General features: G+C 34.3%; 1 protein-coding gene across 1 annotated transcript in view; it reads left to right on the top strand.

Annotated features, from left to right (window-relative positions):
• LMBRD1 (LMBR1 domain containing 1) overlaps positions 1-27,001 on the top strand; it is a 129,789-nt gene that overhangs the window by 89,779 nt on the left and 13,009 nt on the right. The window contains exons 10-14 of the mRNA XM_047733035.1: positions 7,304-7,368; positions 7,713-7,815; positions 8,377-8,481; positions 10,794-10,943; positions 13,156-13,234. Of these exons, the coding sequence (XP_047588991.1) occupies positions 7,304-7,368; positions 7,713-7,815; positions 8,377-8,481; positions 10,794-10,943; positions 13,156-13,234 (502 nt within the window). The remainder of the gene's footprint in view (positions 1-7,303; positions 7,369-7,712; positions 7,816-8,376; positions 8,482-10,793; positions 10,944-13,155; positions 13,235-27,001) is intronic.

Below are 27,001 nucleotides of genomic sequence, written 5' to 3' on the forward strand. Positions count from 1 at the left end.
CTCATGGTCCTTTCTAATACCATGCAGGGTTCAATTTAAATCACACTTTCCCCATCTCAGCATCTTTGACATTTGCGGCCCAATAGTGCTTTGTTGGAGAGGCTGAGTACTGTCCTGTGTGTTGTAGGATGTTTAACAGCATTCCTTTAGCAGGGTTCAATTTAAATCACACTTTCCCCATCTCAGCATCTTTGACATTTGCGGCCCAATAGTGCTTTGTTGGAGAGGCTGAGTACTGTCCTGTGTGTTGTAGGATGTTTAACAGCATTCCTTTAGCCTCATTCTTAACTGCTTGATGTAAACTTCCCTTCCCCCTAAATCATGACAGGCTTTCTGTAAACATTGTCAAATGTCCTTTGAAGGGGGATTTGTCCAGTTTAGAACTACTGATTTAAATGAAAAGAACACAGGGTTTTTAAAACTTAATGTTAAAGGGGAAGGGAAGAGATTTTGGGGGATGGTAATGCTTTCATGACATAGAGGAACTTAAATTTTCTTTGCAGGTAATGGAGAATTTTCTAGCCAGTTGATCCATCATTGGTTTAGAAAACATCGCATATAAAGTTAGTAGCATTAACAGTATTTTTACTCGACAAAAGTAATGTCTTACTTGGTATTCTTCATAGATTATAACATTTCACTTTTTACTGTGCTTTAACGAAAGTAACATGATTTTTATCTGATTAATACACAGGAAAAAATTGGTTTCTGTTCTATATATTTATATTTCTAAAACAACATTTTTTAAGAGGTCAGTTTTTCCCAACTTGATCTGTAAATTTAGTACAATTCCAATGAAAACCCCAGCAATATTGTGTGGATATTGACAGATTGATCTAAAACAGATGTGGAGGAAAAGACCCAGAATGGCCTGCACAATACTTAAGGACAAAGTCAGAGGACTGATACCACCCAACTTCAAGACTTCCTATAAAGCTACAGTAATCAAGACAGCATAGTATTGGTGGAAGAAGAGACGAATAGACCAGTGCAACAGAATAGAGAGCCCAGAAATAGACCCATACTGTAGTCAACTGATCTTTGATAAAGAAGCAAAGACAATTCATTAGAGAAAGGATAGTCTTTTCAGCAAGTGGTGCTGAAAAAATTTGGCATTTATAAAAAAAAAAAAGTGAATCAAGACATAGACCTTATACCTTTCACAAAACTTAACTCAAAGTGAATTATGGACCCAGTATATTAAAATAATATAAAACTTATAGAAAGTAATGTAGAAGAAAATCTAGCTTACCTTAGTTTTTGAATACATCACTAAAGCCTGATCCATGAAGGAAAAACTTGATAACTTTACTAAAATTAGAAACTTCTGCTCTGTGAAGGACACTGTTAAGAGAATAAAAAGATCACAGACTGAGAGAAAATATTTGCAGAATGCATATCTGATAAAGGGCCTCAATCCAAAATATACAAAATACTCCTAAAACTCAACGATAAGAAATTACCCAATTTTTTAAAAAGGGTGAGCCTGGTGGTGGGTATTAAGTAGAGCACGTATGTTATGTTATGTTATGTTATGTTATGTTATGTTAATTAAGGAGGAGCACTGGGTGGGCTGCATAAACAGTGAATCTTGGAACACTGAAAAAAATATGTAATTTTTTAAAATGGGCCAAAATTGACACACCCATCCCGAAAGAAGATATGCAAATGGAAAATAAGCATATAAAAAGATACTTAACATCATATATCTTTAAGGAATTGCAGATTAAACCAGTGAAAAATTTCACACTAAAAAATTATCTGACAAAACCAAATGCTGGCAAAGATGTAGAACAACAGGAACTCATTCGTTGCTGATGGGAATGCAAAGTTGTACTGCCATCTTGGAACACAGTTTGACAGGTTTTTTTTCTTTTTAAGACATTTATTTGAGAGAGAACATGCAAGCGGGAAGGGCAGAGGGAGAGGGAGAATCCCAGGTGGACTTGGGGGTGATCACAAAGTGTGATGCAGGGCTCTATCCCACAGCCCTAAGATCACAACCCAATCTGAAACCAAGAGTTAGTCACTTAATCAACTGCACCACCAGGCACCACTGGCAGTTTCTTGTAAAACTAAATAAACTTGGTCTTTTCATACAATCCAGCAGGTATGCTCCTAGGTGTTTATCCAGCTGTGTTGAAAAGTTATGTCTGCACAAAAATCTGTTCATGAATGTTTGTAGTTGCTTTATTCATAATTGCCAAAACTTTGAAGCAACCAAGATATCCTTCATGGTAAATGGACAAATTATGGTATTTCCATACAATGGAACATTACTCAGTAAAGAAGAAGAAATGACACACCAAACCACACAAAAGAATGAAGGAGTATATATATATATATATATATATATATATATATATATATATACATATATGTGTATATATATATATATATATACACACACACACATATATATGTGTGTATGTATATGTATGTATGTATAGTAAGGGAAAGGAGGCAGTGTATGAACACTACATAATTTATGATTCTAGCTCTGTTCTGGAAAAGGCAAAACTGTAAAGACAGAGAAAAGATCACTGGTTGTCGGGGGTTAGAGTGAGGTAAAATAAGATGGATAGGTGAAACAGGAGATTTTATTTTATTTATTTATTTTTTTAAAGATTTTATTTATTTATTTGACAGATATCACAAGTAGGCAGAGAGGCAGGCAGAGAGAGAGAGGAGGAAGCAGGCTCTCCACAGAGCAGAGAGCCCGATGCGGGACTCGATCCCAGGACCCTGGGATCATGACCTGAGCCGAAGGCAGAGGCTTTAACCCACTGAGCCACCCAGACGTCCCGAAACAGGAGATTTTAAACCAGTGAAACTGTTTGGTGTGATACTGTAGTGGTGGATACAGGAGGTTATGCATTTGGCAAACCCCATAGAACTTTATAACATAAATTTTTTTTCAAAAATTGAATTTTAATGTAAACTATGAACTTTAGGTAATGTGTCAGTATTATCAGTTGTAACAAATGTACCACACTAATGCAGAATGTTAATAGGAGAAACTATATGGGAGAGGTTTATGAGAACTTCAGTACTGTTACCTCAATTTTTCTGTAAACTCAAAAATGTTATAAAAGTCTATTAAGTGTTTAAAAATCACTTTTTGTTTGTTGCACCTTTGGTTCTAATAAACACATGTAAAAATAACTAGTGTCCATCAGTAGGAGATTGGCTTAATGAATTATTTACCTCCATACCTGGAAGTATTGTACTCTATCTATAGCCATTAAAATGAAGTTATATGTGTTATATATAAAATGAAATCATTTCTTAAATGCTTAAAGTAGTCTACAGGATGTGTCTTAATTTTAATTGAAACTAATGTTCAGGTTGCAGATATTGTGTATGGTAGATACTCTTTTGAAACACACATACCCCTCAGCATACACCTTTTGGACAGGATTTGTAAGAATTAGTGGTAGTTACCACTGAGGGGTGGAACTGAAGACTTAGGGGTTAGTAATGAGGCTTATTCAATTTTTAAATTTCTATCCAACCTTTGTACCTAATTTTAAATGCCAGTTTTTTTAAGGGTGTCTTTCTTTTCTGTCCCCATTTGGTAATAGACCTTTTCCCAACTTCTCATGTTTCTTGTCTCCCTTGAATCTCCTTTGTTTTATTCAAGCTAGCCTTATTGTTCCATATGTGTGGGAGGGTTTTTGTATATTTTCATTTCAGACAATATACTGCTAGCATACAGAATACAGCTAATTTTTGTATGTTGATCTTGTATCCTGCGGTCTTTTAAAATTCATTTATTTGTTCCGATTGTTTTATTGTAATATTCTTAGGATTTTCTGTCTATAAAATGTCATCTGCAGAGGTATATATATATATATATATGTCATATATATATATATATATGACAAGAAGTGGTAAGAGTTATCATCCTTGGGGCACCTGGGTTACGAAGTCAGTTAAGCTGTCAAGTCATGATCCCAGGGTCCTAGGATCAAGCTCCGAGTTGGGCTCCCTGTTCAGTGTGGAGCCTGCTTCTCCCTCTCCCTCCCTGCTTGTGCTTTCTGTCTCTATTTCTCTCTCTCTCTCTCTCTCTCTCTCTCTAAGTAAATAAAATCTTAAAAAAAAAAAAAGAGTGAACATCCTTGCTTTTTCCTTGCTTTTAATGGGAAAGCTTTTAGTGTGTCACCATTAAATATAATATTAGCTGTGTAAGTTTTGTAGATACACTTAACAGATTGAGGACTATCCCATGTATTTCTAATTTATTGTGCCTTTTTTTTTTTTAATAAAAGCATTTGGTCGAGTGCTTTTTCTGTGCCTGTTGAGATCATGTGGTTTCTGACCTTTTTTCTGTTAAAACATTGTATAATATTGATTGATTTCTTTATGTTGAATCAACCTGTATTCCTTCGATATATTGCACATGATTATGTACATAATTTTTTTTTTACATGTTGCCCAATTTGGTTTGCTAATATTTTGTTCAGGACTCTAGCAGTCATTTTTATAAGGAACATTAGTCTATAGTTTTCATTTTTTTGTCATTGTATTTGACTGGTTTTAGTATCAGAGTAATACTGGTATCATAGATTGAGCTAGGAAGTCATCCTTCCTTTTCTTCCTTTCTTTTTTGGAAAAGTTTGTAAAAGATTGGTATTAATTCTTAACCTTTAGTAAAATTCACTAGTGAAGTCATCTTTTTGGTTAGTTTATTTTTTGCCTGTTACTTACCAATTCTTATGGCCATAATATTATCGGTTGCCTGTAGTTTTTTGACAGACACTCCTGAGAAGGGATTTTTGTATTGTGTGAGCTTCAGTTCTTGTCAAACAGATGGTCTTGCAAGTGGGATCTTCCATGGAATTAACCAGCAGGTCAAATAATAACAATACTCTGGGAATGAGACTTTGAAAGAGCTCCATCCCCTTTTTGTTTCCTCAGGTGGCTGCTAGGCTTCTGGCTTTTACAGACTGTCTTTAAAGGCTCTACCATACACTAGAGAGAAGTGTTTGGGACTACAAGTTAAAATGCCATAATGCTCTGTGTTCTTACTGAGAATCAGTCATTTTTCTTGGTAAATGTCCTTGGGTTGTTGCATGGCTTTGGTAAATTTCCGTAGTGTTGAAAAAGTTGATTCTGAGAATTTATGCCAGTTTCTTCATTGCTTTTAGGGAGGAGAGGATTTTCAGACATTCTTACCTTCTCTCTCTTTACTGATGTCACCTCTATAGCTTAATCTTTATTTCAAAATTGACATTATACCTAAGAGTGGGATATTTAGGTCAGTTCAAGGGGGTCATCACTGATATGATTCTGGAAGTGCTAATTTAGGGTCTCATTTAAATGTAGTTTTCTTGGTTTTTGTAAAAGTTATATTTTTTACATTTATTCTGTTTTCTATTGGGTGGCTATGATTAAACAATGTAACTGTTGGTCATTCATCCCAACAGATTGGGAAAATAGTCCAGGATTTTTTTTTCCTTTTTTTTTTTTTTCTTTCCCCAAAATGTGCATCAAGGAAAGGGAATTTTAACTTCTGCTGTTTCTGTGTTATGTCTTTGTACTACTAATTGGCATCTGGCAGTTATATGCCCTCATGCTACAAACTATTTCTTATTAGCAATCTATTAGGAAATAATTTGTTTCAGATGTAGATCCTCAGTGTAATTATATTGTCTTCTGGTTCACCTAGGTATCAAATAAAGGTGCTCAAATCTAGTAGAAAAAGATTGTGTAAGCTCTTTTATACCTTCTACTAATGAACTTTTGTTACTATAAAGGGGTCATTTCAAACTTCTTTAGCAATGAGACCTTTTTTTAAGATTTAGTTATTTCTTTTAGAGAGAGGGAGAGCAGGTGGCCACAAGTAGGGGGAGGGGCCGAGGGGGGAAGGAGAGCGATAAGCAGATTCCATGCTGAGCAGGGAGCCTGTTGTGGGGCTCAAGCCCATTACCCAGAGGTCATGACTTAGCCAAAGTGAAGAGCTAGCTGTTCAACAGCCAGCTACCCAGAAACACCAGCAGTGATACCTTTTTTAAATAAATGAATTCTCACATGAAATTCCAGAATGTAAAATACGTACAAGTGGTGTTTTCTATTTCAGGTAATGACTATATCCTTTTTGGTTCTCTCTTACCAGTTTTCTTTCCCAGTGGTTTCAGAGGCACTCTTTCAGAACTGAAGAAGATTCTAGAACACAGCCTAAAATTTATTCCAAAATTCATCTTTATATGTGGGGAGGCTGATGTGTTACTATTTTGTTTCATTTATCCTGGCAGAATTTTAAAGTATACTTTAGCAGTTATGTGGAATAAGATGAAAATCACCCTCAAATTCATGATATTATCCATCTATTCCTATCAATTCCTATCAATTCCAATTCTTTCTCCAAAAGAGAAGCCCAAAACACTTAATTGTGCTTAATCAGAATCTTCTTTTTTTTGTTCTGATTTTGTGGATTCTTCAACCTTCTTGTTGCTAGAAGTTAGAGAAGATGTCAGGTAAAAAAAGAGCCAAGGTTATTACTAACATAGATTGCAGCCCTTTTTTTATTCCTTAGAGACCCAGTTTCAAAAATTTTTCACTTGTTTTTTACTATCTCTTATGTAAGTTCATATGGTAGAAGGAAATGTATTCTACCAATTACAATGCTTAATACATTTCTTCCCAGAAATATTATTAAGGTGACAGTTTCTTCAGTGCTGTTAATACTTTCTATTTCAGGAATAGTAGCAGTTACATAGACTTTTCTGGGCCATGGTATTAAGATATAGATAGATAGATATAGATAGATATACACACACATACAAACACACACAAAACATGTAGACAAAAACTGTAAATTATATGCTTGTGTATATATGTGTGTGTATATACCTCTGTGTGTGTGTGTGTTTATATAAAAATTCCATGGGAAATGTTCCACGTTCCCTTTTTTAATAACAGGTTTATATAACTTGATGAGTTTCATGGGTTTGGTTTTTTATGTATGTATGTAAGTCTTAATTTAGTTTTCAGTTATCTTTGAAGTTTATATTTCATTGTAACTGAATATAAACCTTTTATATGGCCTAGCAGAATCTCATTTGTTTACTTACTCATTAAGACTTTTAAATACTTTGTCTCTTTTGTGTATGTGTTTTCAAACAGTCTCATAATGAAAATTTAGATGATAAATGTCTAAGATTACTAAATTGAAATAGACATTGGATCATTGTGTTTAGATCATTGTCATATGCTTGCAACTCATATTGAGCATAATGGTTTTGTGCTTTTAATATCAACTTCTAGAACTATATTTTAATGAATTTCTTTTTACTTTTAGATCATTTGGGGAATATTTTTCATCTTAGTTGCATTGCTGTTTATAATTTCTCTCTTCCTGTCAAAGTAAGTATAGTACACGTATTTTCCAAAGCACACATCCTGTATGCCGTACATTTTCCATACTTGATTCCATTAGTAGCCTATTCATCTTTAGCTGTTTTACTTGAAGTTTTCTACAGCATTAACTCAAAGACTGACTAAAAAGGTGCAATAATAGACAGTGTTTCTTTGTTTTGTTTCAGTTGAGCAGTATCTGTAAGATATTTAAGTGAGGTTTAATTTGTTACCTGGGGTTTTCTTTGACTCTGTTGAATCTGCATGCTTAACTTAGGATATTTTTTCTAAGTTAATTGAAAATATGCCTGTATAATATGTAAATTCACTCTTTATCATTTTTGTTGTTTTAGTTTGGATAAAGCCCTTCATTCAGCTGGAATAGATTCTGGTTTTATAATTTTTGGAGCTAACTTGAGTAATCCACTGAATATGCTTTTGCCTGTACTACAAACAGTGAGTAAACAACAACAACAAAATAACATTTTATTCTTCAGCCAACATTGTCATTCTGTCAAATTACTATATTAACAAACTAGTAATACTTGGCAATATAGGCTGTGCCCTCTACTGATTTGGCTCTTCATTCATGTATAATTTCCACATTGATATATTACTTTAAAGATTATATTGATACATTGCTGAACTCTTACACATAATTTGATTTGGGATATATTATAATACCTAATGAACTTTTCCAATCCCTATTTTTAATTTTTAATGAAGTCTTTTATTCCATATATAAGTATAATTTTAGTTTAATTCATTATAGGATTTTCTTAGGATAATGAGTACTAAACAATTTAGTAACAGTTTAGTAATTGATTTTTGGAGGATTCTTTTCTTTTGTATTATCATAGTAACCTGATCAAAATCAGGGTTGATATTTTAAACATTTGTCAAATATGAATAATGAAGTTTCAGTTAATTTTATATGACTTCTAGACCCTGTGTATTTTGTGTATTAAATTTGTGTATTTATTTGTTTATGTATTAAATTAAATTTTATTTTTTCAGGTGTTTCCTCTTGATTATATTCTTATAACAATTATTATTATGTACTTTATTTTTACTTCAATGGCGGGAATTCGAAATATTGGCATATGGTTCTTTTGGGTTAGAGTAAGTATAACAATATTGTTTTCATAATTTTGTACATAATCTCCATTACTATGTTAACTTAGATTTATAATATAAATTTGTAAATATCTTGATATTAAAAGGAAATATTAGCTTTTTCACTTCACATTAGCATAAAGGTGCTTTTTGTCCAAGTGGTGGTTTTTAAATGGGCAGGTTTACCTCCTGCATACATTTGGCTATGCTGGGGATATTTGCAGTTGTTGAAACTAGTGGGTTGATCACTTAGCATGATCTCCTCCAGTTCCATCCATGTCAGTGCAAATGGTGGGTATTCATCCTTTCTGATGGCTGAGTAATAGTCCATTGTATATATGGACCATGTCTTCTTTATCCATTCATCTGTTGAAGGGCATCTTGGCTCCTTCCACAGTAAAAAACAACAACAACAACAAACAACCAAAAAACTAGTGGGTGCTACTGGTGTCTAATGGATAGAAACCCTAAACATTCTGGATTGTGCAGGGCGGCCATCCATAACAAAGACTTATCCAGCCCAAAATGGCAATAATGCCAAGGTTGAGAAAACCTGATCTGGAAGTTACATTATTTTCCTTAGTGTTTGGCTGCATGAAAACACATTGAAGTATAAATGAATACACTGTAGCTCTCAAGATGACCCTTCCTACTAGAAGTTAAAATTGCTATATGATTGGAGAAGGGTTATTTTCTTCTTACACTCATTTTGAGATAAATTAAGAATTTCAAGGGGCACCTGGGTGGCTCAGTCAGTTAAGCATCTACCTTCAGCACAGGTCATGATCTCTAGGTCCTAGGATTGAGCTGTGCATCAGGCTTCTCCTCAGGGTGGTCTGCTTCTCCCTCTCCCTCTGCTCCTTCTCCCTGCTCATGTTCTCTCTCTCTCTCTTTTAAATAAATACATAAATAAATCTTAAAAAAATATTTTTTTTTTCAAAATGAAGATGATTTGACTAGAGATTACTTCCACCTGGGAGTAAAAGAAAAACCAGTTAACTAATAAAAGTTGAACTAATAAAAGATTTCCTGTGAGATTTTTTAAAAATCTAGCATTGCTTTTTAGTTCAAAAATGTCAAGTCCAACATCTCTGTATTGCTCTTGGCTTCTTCCTCATGACTGTAATATGGCTGCTGCAGCTCCATTTATCTTGTTCATGCTCCATTAAAAAAACACTTTCCCAGAAGGCCCCAGCAGACTTCTTTCCTTTCAGTGTTTAATGTTTTATCACTGTTAGTTATGACTAGATGTAAGGGAAGCTGGGAAGTGTCAATTTTTAGGTGTTCTTATTGTCATCCCATCCAGAACTGAAGTTCTTCTACTCTCTGTTGTACTAACATCTGTTAATAAAATAGCGTGGTGATTTCTTAGTTGCTAAAATAAAAATGTGCTCTTGCCATTGAAATGAAGCAAGTCCCTTGGCTTATTGTATTTGTTATCATGTTTTAGTTTTCCTTTATTGTAAATGTATATGAAAATATTTGTAGTCAGATTGATATAAATCGTGATAAACTAGAACTTAGAGTATAATAGAAGGATGTCATGAGTATTTCATAGAAATGAGTATTTATAAATGTATGACATGTCTGTTCTTGTGCAGTAATATGTAAAACCACAAATATATTACTAATACATATAGTTTAAACTCCTTCCTCTAACCTTCAGATAGCATTAGTGGTAGTTCATAATTCTTCTTAGCTCTATAAACTTCTAATAGATGCTATTACATAATAAGTTTAGATTTGCCTGGAAACAAACCAGATGAATACTCTATATGTTCTCTAGGTCTTGAGTTTTTCATGGATCATTTATAGAATCCTTTGAATATAGATGCTTTGCTGTGATTTTTTTTTTTTTTTTAAAGATTTTGCTTATTTATTTGACAGAGAGAGATGCAGTGAGAGAAGGGAACACAGGTGGGGGAGTGGGAGAGGGAGAAGCAGGCTTCCTGCTTAGCAGGGAGCCCGATGTGGGGCTTGATCCCAGGACCCAGGGATCGAGCCCGATGTGGGGCTCGATCCCAGGACCCAGGGACCATGACCTGAGCCGAAGGCAGACGCCCAACGACTGAGCCACCCAGGTGCCCCTGCTTTGCTGTGATTTTTAAATAAACATGAATGTAAAGCTAAAAGCTTTGCAGAGAAAAAATTGTCAATCTCATAATCATTTGAAATGATTAAGAATTTTTAATATTTATTTTAGAAAAAGAAATCATTGGTTGACCTGTATTCATTACCTCTAACACAAAAGCAGAACTTAGTGCCTTACAAATAAAGCATATTGCTGAAATACTGTTACTGTCTTTTTTTCTTTCCAGCTATATAAAATTAGAAGAGGTAGAACCAGGCCCCAGGCCCTCTTATTTCTTTGCATGATACTTCTGCTTATTGTCCTTCATACTAGCTACATGATTTATAGTCTTGCTCCCCAATATGTCATGTATGGAAGCCAAAATTACTTAATAGAGGTAAGTACAAAATGTTTAACTTCATTATTTTGATATTTTAAAGAGGGTGGTATTTAAAACCAAATTTTAATGTGTGAAGGTTGGCATAAGATAATAGCTCATCAGATCTAGTTGAATATCACTAAAACGGGTTTCACTCCTATTTTTGAGCATATTTATATTTGTTTTATTCAGGGTTTTTTTTTTAATAACTGCACTGAATTTTATTATTATACTTCCTTAAATGGATCCCATGATGCTAAGCTACTGAACTTTATCTCAGCACTTTATTAAAACTCATAGTATTTTCTCTAAAATACTATTTTAAGTAGTTTTATTAATATGGCTCCCCAAAATTTTGATGAACAAAGTATGTCTGATCACCAGTACTATGAATCCCACAGGAGATTCTTTAAAACATATTTGTAGTGTTACAAAGGAAAGCAGTGACATACAAGAGAAACCCCTTATAGCAGTCAGTGGGTTTTTCAGCAGAAACTTTATCGGCCAGAAGGAAGCAGCATGATAAATTCCAAGTGCTAAAAGGAAAAAATCTACAGCCAAGAATACTCTATCCAGGAAGGCTTTCATTTAGAATAGAAGGAGAAAGAGAGAATTTCCCAGAAAAACAAATGTTACAAGCAAAACCAGCTACGTCTTTGTCATACACAATGCCATCAGCCTGTGGGTCCCAAATTCACAGTCTAGCTGCCCTCCTGCCCGAGTCAGCATGCACGGCCTGCCACCTGATCAATGCCAAGTCAGCATACCTTCACCTCACATTGCCAAGCGCTCAAACTGGCACTCTCCCCCTCAAATTTCAGCCCCTGTGCTCAAGTCTGTGCACAAAAGGTGGCATAATTATAACAGCAGAACGAAGCAACCCAAAACAGTGGTACTACTTATGTGGAATGTATGATGGATAAAAGGAGTGTGCTAGGCTGAGAACATCTCCCAACAAGCACATCAAAGAACAATACACACGGTATGCTTCTGGTTAGTAAAAGAAACAAACCTGGGAAAAATAAAACAAGATGAAATCAGAGAGGGAGACAAACCATAAGAGACTCTCAAGCATAGGAAACAAACAGGGTTGCTGGAGGGGGGTGGGGGGTGGAGGGTTGGGATATCTGAGTGATGGGCATTAAGGAGGGCACATGATATAATGAGCACTGGATGTTGTACGCAAGTGATGAGCCACTGAATTCTACCTCTGAAATTAATAATATACTATATGTTAACTAATTGAATTTAAATTAAAAAGAACCCCCCAAATTTTTATTTGTGGTTATCTGAGCTTTCTTTCAACATGATAGGTATTACCCGTTATACTCTAGGTTAATTTTTCAGAAACCAGCTGTGGCTCCTGGTTGTAACTGGACAGCTAATTTGTTTTTTTTTTGACAGTTTAAAATATTTTGACTATATCTGACTCAGTCTTTGTGTCATTTGTTTCTTTCTCCTAAAATACCTCTCCCTCTACTTAAGAATGGAAATCAAGTATGTGTTTCAGGTTCTAGTTAGAGCCTTGCTTTAATGGAGTCTTTGATTACTAATCTATTCTGTCCAGATCACCCCTTTTTTTATACTGTATTCCTCTATTCTTTCTTTAGTTTAACATGTAATTAGTAACAAAAATTTAACAAGCACATCAAAGTTTCCGTCAGTACTATACATAATATTACCAATGGTTGAAAAATTAGTTCATTGACAAATAGTAAGTAATAATGTAGGTGGAACAAATAAAAGGCACAAATTGTAATAGACGTACATGAGTAACCTGAGTTTGAGAAACACAGTACTAAAAAATCACCTGAATCCTATTTTCCACTTCTTAAATCTTTTTATTCTCTTCTTGCCTTATTGTGTCCACCTAGTTCCCTAGGTCATGCTTATTAAACTTTTTCCTATGAATAAATGAAGTGAGATCATGGATTTGCATGGACAAAAGAGGCTTTTCTCATTTCACAGTGGAAAAATAAGTAGGCTGTTTCTTTGGGAAGAAGCTCTGTTGTTCAGTCCAGAATCTAAAGATTGTTGCAAAAAAGCCCTAATGTTAAAATTTACCATAAATCTTTTTCTTCTAATTGTAATCTTGTGTAAAATTTACCTTTTAGAATATTAGCTAGATGTAGTTTAATAGAAAACAGAGTATAAAATTCATAATGTGATTACTTTTTGATCCAAATATTTATTAATATGTTTACATTTTAGCCTTATTTTTGTCTTTTAGAGCAATATAACTTATGATGACCATAAAAACAATTCAGCCTTTCCTGTGCCAAAGAGATGTGATGCTGATGCCCCTGAAGGTAAGGCAGCTCTTATCAACTGTCTTAGAATTTATAACTCCATGAGGAAAGAGTTGGCTTGCATTTTTCTGTGTTAATCATTTGATGCATCTGTTCTAATATGTGGTGATAAAGGAACTTCTGGCAGGAACAAATTGGTAAGTCTTTTCAATAGAATTTCTTGGTGATCTATTGATTTCCAGTAGGGAAAGGACCGTTATAAATTAGTTACTTATCAAGTAACAAAAGGTAGTTCTTATTTATTACATTTAGTAATATAATAAGAAATCACTCTTAAATGACTGTCTTTTTCCTGGAAAAACTCAAGATAGTTTTGGTGGAACCTGTAATTCCTAGGACCAAGACCAAAAGTACCTATGACTTAGAACTTTTCATTCATACACGTCTAGTTATTTTACTTAATAATAATAATGTTAATTATAATAGCAGTTCACTTTTAAGAACATATCATTGTGTTCCAGGCACTATGCTAAGATTTCATGTGTATTCTGAGAAAAACTCTTTGATTCTATGCTTTTAACCTCTGTTTTTTTAGAGAATATTTTTCTTCTTTCTGTTCATTAAGGTGATTTTTTTTCTTTTGAGTATTATTCTTTTCCTGATTAAGGGTTCCAGGCTCATTTTCTCAGAATTTGTGGTTCTTTTCTTCTTTTTTTTTTTTTGTTTGTTTAAGATTTTATTTTATTTGATAGAGAGCACAAGCAGAGGGAGCATCAGAGGGAGTTGCAGAGGGAGAGGTAGAAGCAGGCTTTCCATGGAGCAGGGAGACCGCTCAGTCCCAGGACTCTGGGATCATAACCTGAGTAGAAGACAGACTTAAAACCAACTGAGCCACCCAGGCATCCCTGCAATTTTTTCCCTACTCTTATCTTCAAAATGCTTTTATATCAGGATAAGTAATATGTCAGATACAGTAAATTTCTTCATAAATCACTCATGGGTACCATTATATAAAGATAAATTCTGAGTTTTACTACAGACTGTGATGGAGTAATAGGAAGAATAAGCATGGAATACAGAGAAAGCCCAGAGGGAAAGTAATTACCTCTACCTGGAGGAGATCACTGTGCAGTGGTAGTCAAAAGAAGGAAAAATTTTTGGAAAAATGGAATTTTTGGAAAAATTTTTGGAAAAATGACATCAGAGCTGTATTTAAAGGTTAAAACAATTTATCTGCTGTGTGCATCAAGGGAAGTTGTACTGAGCCGAGGAACAAAATACACAAAATTGTCTTAAACTATATTATGGGTATGTGTTTAAAGAATTTAAAACATTGTTACTGTTTTGTATTTTAAATTACAGGCATAGGAGGTTGGAGGGAGGGAGGAAATGAGATTGAAGAGTTAGGCGTCAGATTGCAAAATGTTTTAGAAAGTAAAGAGTCAATGAAGGGATTTTTTGTTTGTTCTGTTTTTTCAGTGAAGGGTTTTAAACTAGAAAGAAGTTATGATCTGGTTTATTGTCAATAACATAATGATAACAGTTATATAGAGCCTGGATTTGGGACCAAAGCATAGAAATCAGATGGGAGACATAGCCAGAAAGAGCTATCACAGTAATCCAGGAGAGATGGTAGAAGCCTGAATTAAGCAGTGGTAATGAGCATATGAAATGAAGAAAGAAATTCAGGGGTGAATTAAGAGGATTTCTGATTGTTTGGATCCAGAGCAATTTCGAGAAAGACAGTAGATTCTAGAATAACCCTGTAGTTACTGAGTAGTTTGGTAAATTTTGGTATCCGCGCACTGAGATAAAAATACTAAGATTAGAGAAAATTGTAAGAAATGATTAGTTGACCTGAGATATCTCCAGAACATTGAGGTGGAGGTTTCATAGGCAGTTGAATGTATACGTAAGGAACTGAGAGGGAAGAGAGTGAGTGAAAGGAGCACAGAGACTGGACCTCAGAAAAAGTGTTATCTGAGGGGAATCGGAAAAAGAAGGTACAGAGGAGAAGACTAACAAAAAGTGAGAAAAATGTTGATGAAGAGAAATCTAATTGCATTGAATAAAAATGCATTTAAGTCATTGACTGAGTTTATATTAGTTTTCATGGAAATTCTTCATAGAGATTGAGAGAGATTAGGCAGAAACTAAATAAGGCATGCAGGGTCAAGGAAATTTTTGTTTCTCTTTTTTTTTCTTTTTCTTTTCTTTTCTTTTTTTTCTTTTTTATAGATTAGGAGAGACTTCAGGGATGATGGGATGAAACTAATGGAACAGGAGAAGCTGAAAAATATCAGAAGGGGTGAATGATGGGACAATATCCAGTTCTAGAGGAGAGAGTATTAAGAACATCCAAGACAGGGTGCTTTAGATAAAATGAAGGGTACCTCCTCTAGGTTGTAAGGAAAGAACCAAGAATATGGACTCAGATAGTAATTTCTTAGTGAGTGTGGACAGGAAGTTGTCATTTGTATCTGATTGTCTTAGTTTGCTGTGAAGTGTGAGTTCACGTCACATGCTGAGAATTGAGTAGGCCTTTGGGGCACATAATTGAGGAAAGTGGCAAAAGTTTTTGATAGGTCATGGAAGTTAATAAAGAGGGAAAATAAATCAGTGATAGATAAATATGTCAGGGGATAGAGATGAAGTTATCAATTTGTGTTTTTATTGAACAGATCTGTACAACCAGTGTGATTATTCTCCATCAACGCTTAGTTGTCTAGGGAGGGTAGTTTGAAGGATTAAAGTAAATGCAAAGCAATGCAAAAGAGTGACAGAATAAAGTGACCAACCACAGAGCCTCAGATGCATAAGGAAATAAGGGAAGAGACTAAAACTGGGATAAAAGAACAAAATAGAGAAGAGATGGGAAAACAAATCCAGTGAGACATCTTTCGTCGCCTAAAGAAATAATAGTAAAATATTTCTAGTTTAAATAAATATGACTTTCCAGTTCTCCTTTTGTAATGACTTTAGTCCCAGATTTTTTTCTTTGAAATGTACACATACATCACATCACAGAGTGGATAGTTGAAATGCTTTAGATTGTCATTTTTAGCTAAGTGAAAATAGAATGAAAAATGACTGCTGAGTTGATTTGTAATTTTTTTTTTTTGAGCTAAGAAGACATTGACCCTAAATATCTAAAATAGATTCTGCTTTAAAAGTTCTTATGGCACTATTGAAATCTTAGCAGGAAAAATAAATAAAAACAAAATAAGATTTCAAAATTATGTTGCACTGGTAAAAGGAATTCAGATGCTCCTGTACTGCTGAACTGAGTGAATTTGTGTACTATAGCTCAATAAGCTTCAGTCAGATGATACACTTGACCATAATTTTTTATGAATCCTATTTAGCATTCTTCTTTTTCAGTCTGATCTCATTTACAGTAGTTAAAATGACTCTCTCTGAACTGTTGAATATTTTTCTTAAATATTTCAGTTGACTTATCATTTGAAATGTTACTTTGCAGTACAAAACATACCCTTTAGGTTTATGATTTTGATTAATTTTTCTCAACCTTGTCTTTTGTTCTCTAGTTCATCCTTAGGTTCTTGGCAGAAATATCATTGATCTGGGGCAGTAGGGTAGATTCTTTTAAATAAAAATAGTGATGGAGAAAGATGAGCAGATTAGGACATGAGATTTGCTACATAAGGGTGGGGATTGTGTGGAATATATAATTACAGGCTGCTATGACTGCATCCATTTGAACACAAACTTGGAAATCTCAGCATACAGAGAAAAAACTCTTATTTTGACATTTTGGTGGGCACATTTGACTAGAGTAGATGGTGCTATCATATAAATATACCATAAGACACTTGATGGCACCTTTGTTATATGTCTGTGGCAAATAACAGAATCTTTAAGCATGAGCTTTAGATTTAGAAGCAAAAATTACGGGGCGCCTGGGTGGCTCAGTGGTTAAAGCCTCTGCCTTTGGCTCAGGTCATGATCTCAGGATCCTGGGATCGAGTCCCGCATCGGGCTTTCTGCTCAGCAAGGAGCCTGCCTCCTCCTCCTGTCTCTCTCTGCCTGCCTCTCTGCCTACTTGTGATCGGTCTGTCAAATAAATTAAAAGAAAAAAAAAGAAGCAAAAATTACAATGTTATACTTAAAATTATTTGTGAGAAAAGATAGTCTCCCTGGAAAGATATTAAAGCAGCAGTTTCTAAAAATACATATATGAATCTCTTATCAGTCAGTGTATTTTAGAGACTTTTTTCCTTAAGTAATACTTTGTTCATATATGGGATAGTCTTGCACTTATTAAGCATATAGAAAATATTACTGACACCCTAGTTTTAAGTGCTTATAGTATCTAAGATTCAAAGAGAATCATTCATCTAAAAATAGTTAGGTTTTTCTGTTTAAAATAACCTCTTCAGAATAGAATAGTTGAGCAGATTTATGAGGAATACCTATCATACTATGTTTATAAAGTTCTCCTAAAGTGACAGTATTATATAATTTATCTTGACAGGTAGTGCATTGTTGACATGTCTAAAGTGAGTCAACTTGGCAAATCAGAAATCAAGTTTTGAATTTTGTATGCCATTTTGGCAAAAAGGATGTTTGCATTCCAGTTTTATATTCTTTAATTGCTATTTAATCTAACAAACATTAATACACAATTTATGTGTTAATGTGAATAAAATAGTTAAACACAGAATTATTACAAGTAACATAAATGTACATAAATACTTGAATCAAAATAGGAAGATGAGAGATCATTGTCCCTTAAGGGATAAACACAATAGACATTTTGAGTACTACCGGGGTAGATTTTGGAAAAGTGTCAGAGAAACACAGATACCTATTATATGTCTCTCTGCCATTGAATAGCATACAGCCTAATGGACTTCGATATGAAAATAAATAATTGTAATAGAAGGAAAAGTAAGTGTCAAGCTATAAAGCAATGATAGACAAAGTGCTGTGGGAAAGCAAGAGGGGATAATGATTTATTCTGCCCAGGGGCCAGTATAACATTTCAGCTGGGCCCAAAAGCATAAGTTAAATAAATCTAAATGAGCAACAACAACAAAAAATTGGAGGATATTCCAAGCAGAGAAGGCACCTGCATTAACAAGGCCTAAAGACATAAATATATTTGGCATGTTATAGTAACAATAAATTATGGCAGGAGCATTGAATATGCTCCAGTGAGGGATGAAGGAAGATAATATGTTTCCAAATGACTATTTTTAAAAATCCATGAACCCCAAGTCTTAGACTTGTGCTGTTCTATTTAATTATCTTTTCTTGACATAAATTTGTGATGACTTACTTGGAACTGGAAATGAAGTGATCTGTATAAGTCAAACTTGATTTTTGTTATTAGGTTATTCTGGTTAAGTATATTTGTTAATATATATAGCCGGTCTTAAATAATCAAATGATCTATATAGTTTTGATTTTAGCTTTAGGATATAATTTTACTAGGACAAATGGTTAAGATGACTCAAGTTAGCTGGTGATGCTAAAATAGAAGTTGATGTGTTAAACTAAACCACATGAATTACAAAAAACTGAGCAGACGTAAAAAGCCAAAGTGAGATTATAATTATATACACTAAGTACAAAGGGAAAGTGAGAATTACTTTGAATCACTAAAGATAATGTTGGAAAAAAGTTAATAAATGTGTATGATAAAATGTGTATGATACTTAAGAAAGTTGTTAAACACTAAATTCTGCAGTAAACAAGCCCATCATCAAGAAATGATTCAAAATACGGTCTCTATAAGTAAAACTTGTTTAGGTCTCTGTGTTGCCAGCAAATAAACAGGTTGACCTGTTTTCTTAGAACCTCAAGTACCTGTCCTTCTAAAAACATTTATCCAACATAGTATGTCTGGGTTAGAGAATTTTTTTTCTCCCCATTTTCTCTGTGAGAATTACAGAAATGGAAATACAGGCCACAAAGAGATACATAAATTGTAAACTGTTTTAAAATATAAATTACAATGTTAAAGCAAAAACAAAAAAAAAACAAAAAACAACCTTTAGAGAGGCCATCTAACTCAGGTAATCCTCTTTATTGCAGATACAGAAACTAAAGCTCTAGAAAATGACAATTAAAAGGTGTACAGATGAGACTTGGGGCGATAATGCAAGTGTCTGGATTCCCAGTTTTTTTTTCTTTAATTTAGTTAATTAAGGTATTATGTATTATTGGTTTTAGGGGTACAGGTCTGTGATTCATAAGTCTTATATAATACCCATTGCTCATTATAACATGTATCCTCCCCAGTGTCCATCACCCAGTTACCCCATCTCTTTACCCCTGTCCCCTCCAGCAACCCTCAGTTTGTTTCCTATGATTAAGAGTCTCTATGGTTTGTCTCCCTCTCTGGTTTCATCTTTTTTTCATTTTTTCCTCTCTTCCCTTATGGTCCTCTGCCTTGTTTCTTAAATTCCACATATCATTGAGATCATACGAAAATTGTCTTTGTCTAACTGACTTATTTTGTTTAGCATTATACCCTCTAGTTCCATCCATGTCATTGCAAATGGCAGGATTTCTTTTTTTTTTTTTTTTTCCCTGATGGCTGCATCATACTCCAGTGTGTGTGTGTGTGTGTGTGTGTGTGTGTGTGTGTGTATACACACACATATATATACATATACACAAACACACACACCCCACATCTTCTTTTTCCATTCATCTCCCAATATCTTTTTTTAGGTACATTCTATGTTTTGTGTTTTATTTGCATTGTCTGTCCTTTAAATTTTAAAAATAAGACTGTTACTGCTTTTTTAATGGAGATAGCCATTTGAAGCCATGAGAGAATGAAAGTCACAGACAATATAAAGGAAATTCAGAGGTTGAGGAACTGAAACTAGATTATTGGAGAAGGAAACATAAGAATCTGGAAAATGAGAGATGAAAGCCAGAATACGATAGCATTATGGTATCCAAGAGTGTTGTACCCACGAGTCAGTAGTGCTGATGCTTCAGAGAGAGATTTAACAAGCAAATCTTAAACCTTTGAGAATGCAGTTTTAGCAGGTTGAGTATGGGGCTAAAGTAGTAGAGAATTAAGTAAAAAGATTTAACAATGAAGATAGTTATCTTACCTTGATGCGGTTTTGGTTTGTGATATTTGTCATGCTTATCTACATGGCCTTTAAAAATCCCATATATTTAATGGCACATGAACTAAAAGCATGGATATATTACCGAAGCTGTATATCAGTTTAATTTCTAGTATGAAATCATATTAAAATGCATTCAGGAGCTTGCTCTTTGGCCAGGTCCTTGAGTCTTTTTGCAAAGTTAATGTATTCTTAATTTCAGATGTTTATTTCCTTAATTCATGCATTGAAGAAGAACATAAAGTTCAGTTTTGAATCATTTTTATTTGAGAATTCCTTAAAATCCAAGTGGAGGTCTTGAGTTAGAATTTGAGTTGGATCTAATGTTCTGGAGAAGTTTATGCTGGATTAGTCAGGGTTTGATGTGAGACTGGATGAGAGATCATCAATAGACTGAGTATAAATGGAGAAGAGGTACAAGGACTGAGCTCTGTGACTATCCAATGGTAAGAGGTTAGAGAGAAGAGCAACCAGCGAAGAACTAAGAACAGACAAACAGTGAGGTAGCTGGAAAATTGGGCAAGGGAAGAGTGAACCATTTCAAGTGCTAGCATTTGTCATATTAAAAGAGAGAGAGAAAGAAACTGGATTTAAACAGATGATAACAGTAGGAAAAGGGGGACTGTTAAAATAAGGAAAACTTCTCTGACCGTGAGATCGGTAATTGTTTCAAGATCAGGCAGAAAAGGGTTTTTTTTGGTTTGTTTGTTTGTTTTCTAGGTAGGGAAGAGTAAATAAGGCTAGAAAGATCCAGGTGTTAGGGAGTAGGATGATCAGAGAATGTTTTTCCCTAAGGTTAGTGAAGAGGTGTGTTGTTCAGGAGTGGGTGTAGGCTAGGGTAAGCCAAATTTCAGGGGTCTAGGGAAGGAGAGGAATTTAAATTTTGGGCAAGTCAATTAATAAGCCTTTTGCTTTGATTGACCAGTGTGGATAAACAGCTGAGGTAATCTTTTTTGAAGCAGAGACTGGGAATCTAGAGAGCCTATGTCTGGTTTGTCAAAGGTAAGCATGTAGGGGACATCCATGAGTCTTAACCAAGTCCTATGGGAAGGGGAGTTCTTTGCAGTAAATGCACAAAGAGTAGAGAGATTTCTTTAATCATGTTTCCAGAATCACAGGGCTCTGGTCAAGTTCAGCATTGTCAGGATAAATCAGGTAAGACAAGGACTAGGAAATGACTCTTGGTGGGGTTAATTGGGTGACTGACAAGAACAGTTCTGATGGGATTGTGGGGCAGAAACCTGATTGGAGCAGGTTAAAGATGGAACGGGGACTGGAGTAGCTTAGAGTTTGAAATAATTATCAAGAAAAAATAACTGCTGAGTAAAGTAACCAAATTTCTTGAAAGTATCAAAGTGCTGATAAGGTCTTGAGACAAAAATCTCAGTTGTTCTCAGTCATCATCATTAGACCAGCAGCATCTGGGAACTTGGGAACTTGTTAGAAATGTAAATTATTAGACCCCACCTTAAGCTTTCTGAATCAGAAACTCTAGGGATGTAACCTAGCAGTCTGTTTAAATAATTGCACCAGGAGGGGTGCGTGGGTGACTCAGTCAATTAAATGTCCAACTCTTGGTTTCAGCTCAGGTCATGATCTTGGGGGTCGTGGGATGGACCCCTGGGGTCGGGCTCTGTGCTCAGAGTGGAATCTGCTTGAGATTCTTTCCCTCAGTCTCCTCTACCCCCTTCCCACCCCACATGCACACTCTTTCTCTCTCTCTAAAATAAATAAATAAATCTTAAAAAAAAAAAAAAAATCTCTCCAAGTGATTCTGATGCTGCATTGGTCTGAGTGAAGGAAAGAAACCAGAACAAAGTAGTAAGTAGAGTGCTGAGCAGCTTTGTTCTGAGGGTACTTACCAAATCCAGTGATTTAATTTCCAATTTTCACAGCCTTTTGAGGCAAAAGGAACAGAAAATAATAGAGCAGTCCTGTCCAATGAAAATATAATGTGAATCATATACATGATTTAAACTTTTTTAGCAGTCACATTAAAAGAGAAACTGATGACTTTGATTTTATTAAATGGCATCATATTTAACCTACTTATATCCAAAATATTGTTTCAACATGTAACTAACATAATGTTTTACTGAGATACTTTATATCCTTTTTCATACTAATCTTCAAAATCTGGTGTATATTTTGCACTTAAATAACACCATAATTCAAACTCCAAATTTTCATCATCTAAATGAAACAATTTATTAAAGTAAAATACAGTTCTACCAAAGCAATAAAGTTGTGTTTTATGAAAAAATATTTTATACTGCTTCAGTTTTTAATTTATATTTGAATTAAAATTCAAAATAAAGTTAGAAATTCGGTTCCTTAGTAGTCACATGTGAATTATTTAATAGACATGTTACTATTATATTGGACATGCAAATGTAGAGCACACATGGGTGGTGGCATCTTGTAGATGCATGTGTCCTCTTGTAAAGCTGAGCCCTTCCATCCCCCAAGTATTATATTACTATCTGAGGTGAATAAGTAGCAAAGTTATATTACTTGCAGAAAACTGAAGGCAAAGTTGGCCTTAATGTCAAGAACAGGAAGGTAAGAATCACATCCCCGTGAAACTGTAATTACAGAACTACCAGCTCTTTGCAGATTTGCAGTCTACATACCCATCACCAGAGTGAATTTGTTTCATTGTCATCTCACACTGGCATACTAGGCACAGGGCACAAGTAAATATAAAATGCTTAGCAGGGGATGTACCTTAATTCTCGGCCTCAAGGAATTCCTGCAAAGGAACACAAATGAAGACATTGGAGCCAAATATTTAAGCACACAAGGCAACAAAGCACCATGAAAGAAAGCTAGAAGAAATAGCAGGTAGCAAGAAGAGACTTGCTAAGACCAAATATTGGAATTATCAACACAGATTATAGAACAGTAAGTTACGATAAAAGGAATAAGACCAGATCAGAATATTGGCAGGGAACAACAAACAGAATAAATAAAAGAAAGTGTGACAGATTTATAATGGGCCCAAATACAATATTTAGAAATGAACATATAGTAATAGGAATTAAACACACTTCAGGGAACTATAGTTTAAAACCACAGTAAGTTCTGCATACTTGAATATTAGTTGTAAGAGGAAATGTAGTAGCTGTCATATCTATACATCAGAGAAACTGGGCAGTATATGTACCAGGTGAACAAAATTACCATCACTGAAGGGCAGTGCATGACATACCTAAGGATATGACACCCTGAGAAGAACAGAGAGCATGATTCAAATCATGAGGAAATATGAGACAAAACCAAATTGACAGTTGACAAGCATGGTATAAAGTGACTAGCTTGTATGGTTTAAAAATGTCAAGATTTTCATAAAAGACAGAGAGGTTGAGGAACTGTTACTGATTAGGCATGTTAACCAAAAGTAATACATGATCCTGGAGTGGATCCAATACTAGAGGATAAAACTTCTAGAAAGAATGCATTGGGATAAATGGCAGAATTAGAATATTAACTGTAAAGTTTTAAAAATATAGTATCAATGTTAAAATTCTTCAGTAGCTATACTGACTGCGGTTATGTAAGAAAATATCCTTCTGCTTAAAAAAATGACGAAATATTAAGTCACCATACATGGTTCAGAAAACATAAGTGTGTATATATTGAGAGAATGATAAAAGGGGGAAAAAACCACATGAGACCTGCTGTACACCACCAAATGACAACTTTTTTAAAAACGTAGTCCCAAGTATAGGCCAAGATATGAAACTCCTAAAGATAATCATTTCTAGCTTCTGTTTAGGGGGTAGTAAACATTATACTATTTATATAATTTCACGTTATTTTTATACTGTTAAAAATTTACACTTAAATGTTATTTTTCTTAAATTCCATAAATTTCAGTTTATATCCGGGTTCGACATGATGTATTTGCCCTACAAAATGACAGAACACATTTTGAATGTAAAAGTTAGTGAATTCCCTAAGCAATTTAGAATAGAAGGTATAACTTTTTATGAAAGTGAGTTAATCTTTGTTGTTTATTTTTAATTTTGAATCTGCTACAAAATAATTCATCTCTCATATTTTCCTGTCACTTCTGGTATAAATTTCTAGCATCAGATAAACCTTGATTTAATTATAGACCTATTCAATCATGTAAAATGAGTTATTCTTTGGCTAGGTTTACAGAACGTATTCCTATTGAGGCTCTATGCAGAAGAACAGTTTATATCCACAAAGAACATATTAAAAACTCTTCAGAAATTAAACCTCTTCTCTAAAGGCACATAGTACTTTAAAACTTACTGAAGAATTTTTTCATATTTTTAATAATCCAGTAAGTGCAAAGATTATATTCTATATTTGGTAATATAATCCAACTGCTTTAAACAATTTAAGATTTTTCTATAAATTTATCACCTATTTTTAATGATAGAACAATTTTTACATTTTCTTATGTGAAGCTTTTGCTTTGAAAGCTATGAGCTGAAACAGGTGGATTTTCTAACTAAAGTGGTTTCTTTTTTTAAAGATTTTATTTATTTATTTGACAGAGAGAGATCACAAGTAGGCAGAGAGGCAGGCAGAGAGAGAGAGAGAGGAAGAAGCAGGCTCCCCACTGAGCAGAGAGCCCCATGCGGGGCCCGATCCCAGGACCCTGAGATCATGACCTGAGCCGAAGGCAGCGGCCCAACCCACTGAGCCACCCAGGTGCCCCTAAAGTGGTTTCTTATGACATGTCAGCAACCTAGCCTTTTTTCTGAAAACTTTGCAAATTTATTCTTTTAACTCTAGCATATTGTCCATTACAGAGTATATTTTAACAATACATGATAGACTAAAGTCCAAACTATTCCCAAATGCTCATCAATAAATTTTAAACCCTTTTTAATCTCATAAAAGTTAGGGAACTGACACCAATATAATGTGCTAATGTTCAGTAATTCTGGGCACAGAAATATTTCCCTATCCCTGTATTAAATAATACTGAGAACAAAAATAGTTAATCTGTTTCCTTTAGGAAATGCTCCTGACCATGAAACTACTAAAATAGCTTTGTTGCTCAGTAGGACTTACTTCAAGACTTCTCATTTCATTATGTCCACTAATCCAAAACTTACATCATACATTTAGCCCAATTCTACCCTGTTCTTCACCTTTCAAGGCCTTAATTAAAGTGGTCCAGCCCATTCCAATCCCTTAAATTTTTATAAATATCCTATTTTTCTCTTTCTTGTTTTCCCTTACTACATTTAGTCTAATAAACTTAGCTTTGCTAGTTGACAATAAGCCTAATCACACTGAATAATTTAAAGAGGATTAATAATATAGTCAGTAGATTCAGAATCTTAAATCTCTGTTCTTGTTTTCTGCCTGCTGGTTTACCTATATGGAAATGCATGTCCTGCCAACCCCTCAAACCTCAAGTCTAAGACTGAACTCCTTTTCTTCCCTCTCCTACTTTTCCCACCTGTCACCATCATGTCATGGGGTGGGAGAAGTTGTCCTATTCCCTTTCTGTGCCCACAACTACTTTCTCAATTGGAAGTCTTGAAATCATATTCACATTTTTTTGCCCTTTGAATAGCTAACCAGTTCCCAAGTCCCACTGATAGAAATAGCAAACAAAAAGAAATAACTGGATGATTATCCATCAGTGAGAATACTTGAAATAACATTACATACAATGTAATGATATAGCTTTATTTTTCAATATAGAAAAATATATACTGTATGATATGATGGTAGGTAGAACAGTGTATCTATTACCTCATTTTTTATGCTGTTGCACATAAACACATTAGAAGTCTGGCTGCTTTCTCAAGGAAATGAAATTTGGAGTAAAGACAGGAAGTGAATATTTACTCCTTTTTAATAAATAGATATTACTCTTTTTTAATAAATAGATTTTATTCTATTTAAATTTAAATTTAAAGACCTTGTTAAGCCTTTTTATGGATAAAAATGATGACAGATAAAATAATGGCATACATCTACCGTACATACTGGTTTTAGAGAAGACTTTTTTGTCCCATTTTATTGAAATGTGGGAGTAGGTTGGGTAGTTACTGAGACTTTGAAAAATTTAATTCTGGAATTCTTAGTACCGTCATTTCACCCAGGTTATTGAATGTTGTTTTTTTCCTACTTGAGCTTCTGAGGTTCCAGGAAATTTTATTTAGAGGTCTAGGTTACTAAGCAGTACTGCTCAGAGCTCTTTACATGATCACTAACAGTGGATTCAGGTGATTTTTTTACCCACTCACCCATTTTTAGGCCTGTAAGCAATAAAAAAAAAAAAAAAAAAAAAAAAAAAAAAATTGAAAAAAATCTTTTTCAGGAGACGTTTATTTCTGTTTAAAAACCAGTGTTATTAAAGGAGTTACTACACTAGTTGACATTTGATGTTTGATTTATATAATTATAAATAAAATGCCCATTTTAAGAAAGCCAGTCTTAACAGTCTGAAAATGAAGTTGCTCAAGAGATTTCATTAGAAAGTAAGCCTTAAGGTCTGAGGTCAAAAAAAGGACATTGCTGTTTTGTGATGACAGTATTTGTTAATGTCTCCTGTGGTGCTGTGTGCCCACTTGGGTGGTCCATAAATATAATTTGAAATAAAATGGTACCAGACTCTTACTGTGGTGATTTAGAAGGCCAATTTGAATATGGACTACTTGAATATGGACTAACAATTTAACACCTTCTACCGCATATTGGGTGAAGCTAATTA

This window comes from Lutra lutra, chromosome 6 (assembly GCF_902655055.1).
Source record: "Lutra lutra chromosome 6, mLutLut1.2, whole genome shotgun sequence".
Taxonomy (NCBI): Eukaryota; Metazoa; Chordata; class Mammalia; order Carnivora; family Mustelidae; genus Lutra; species Lutra lutra.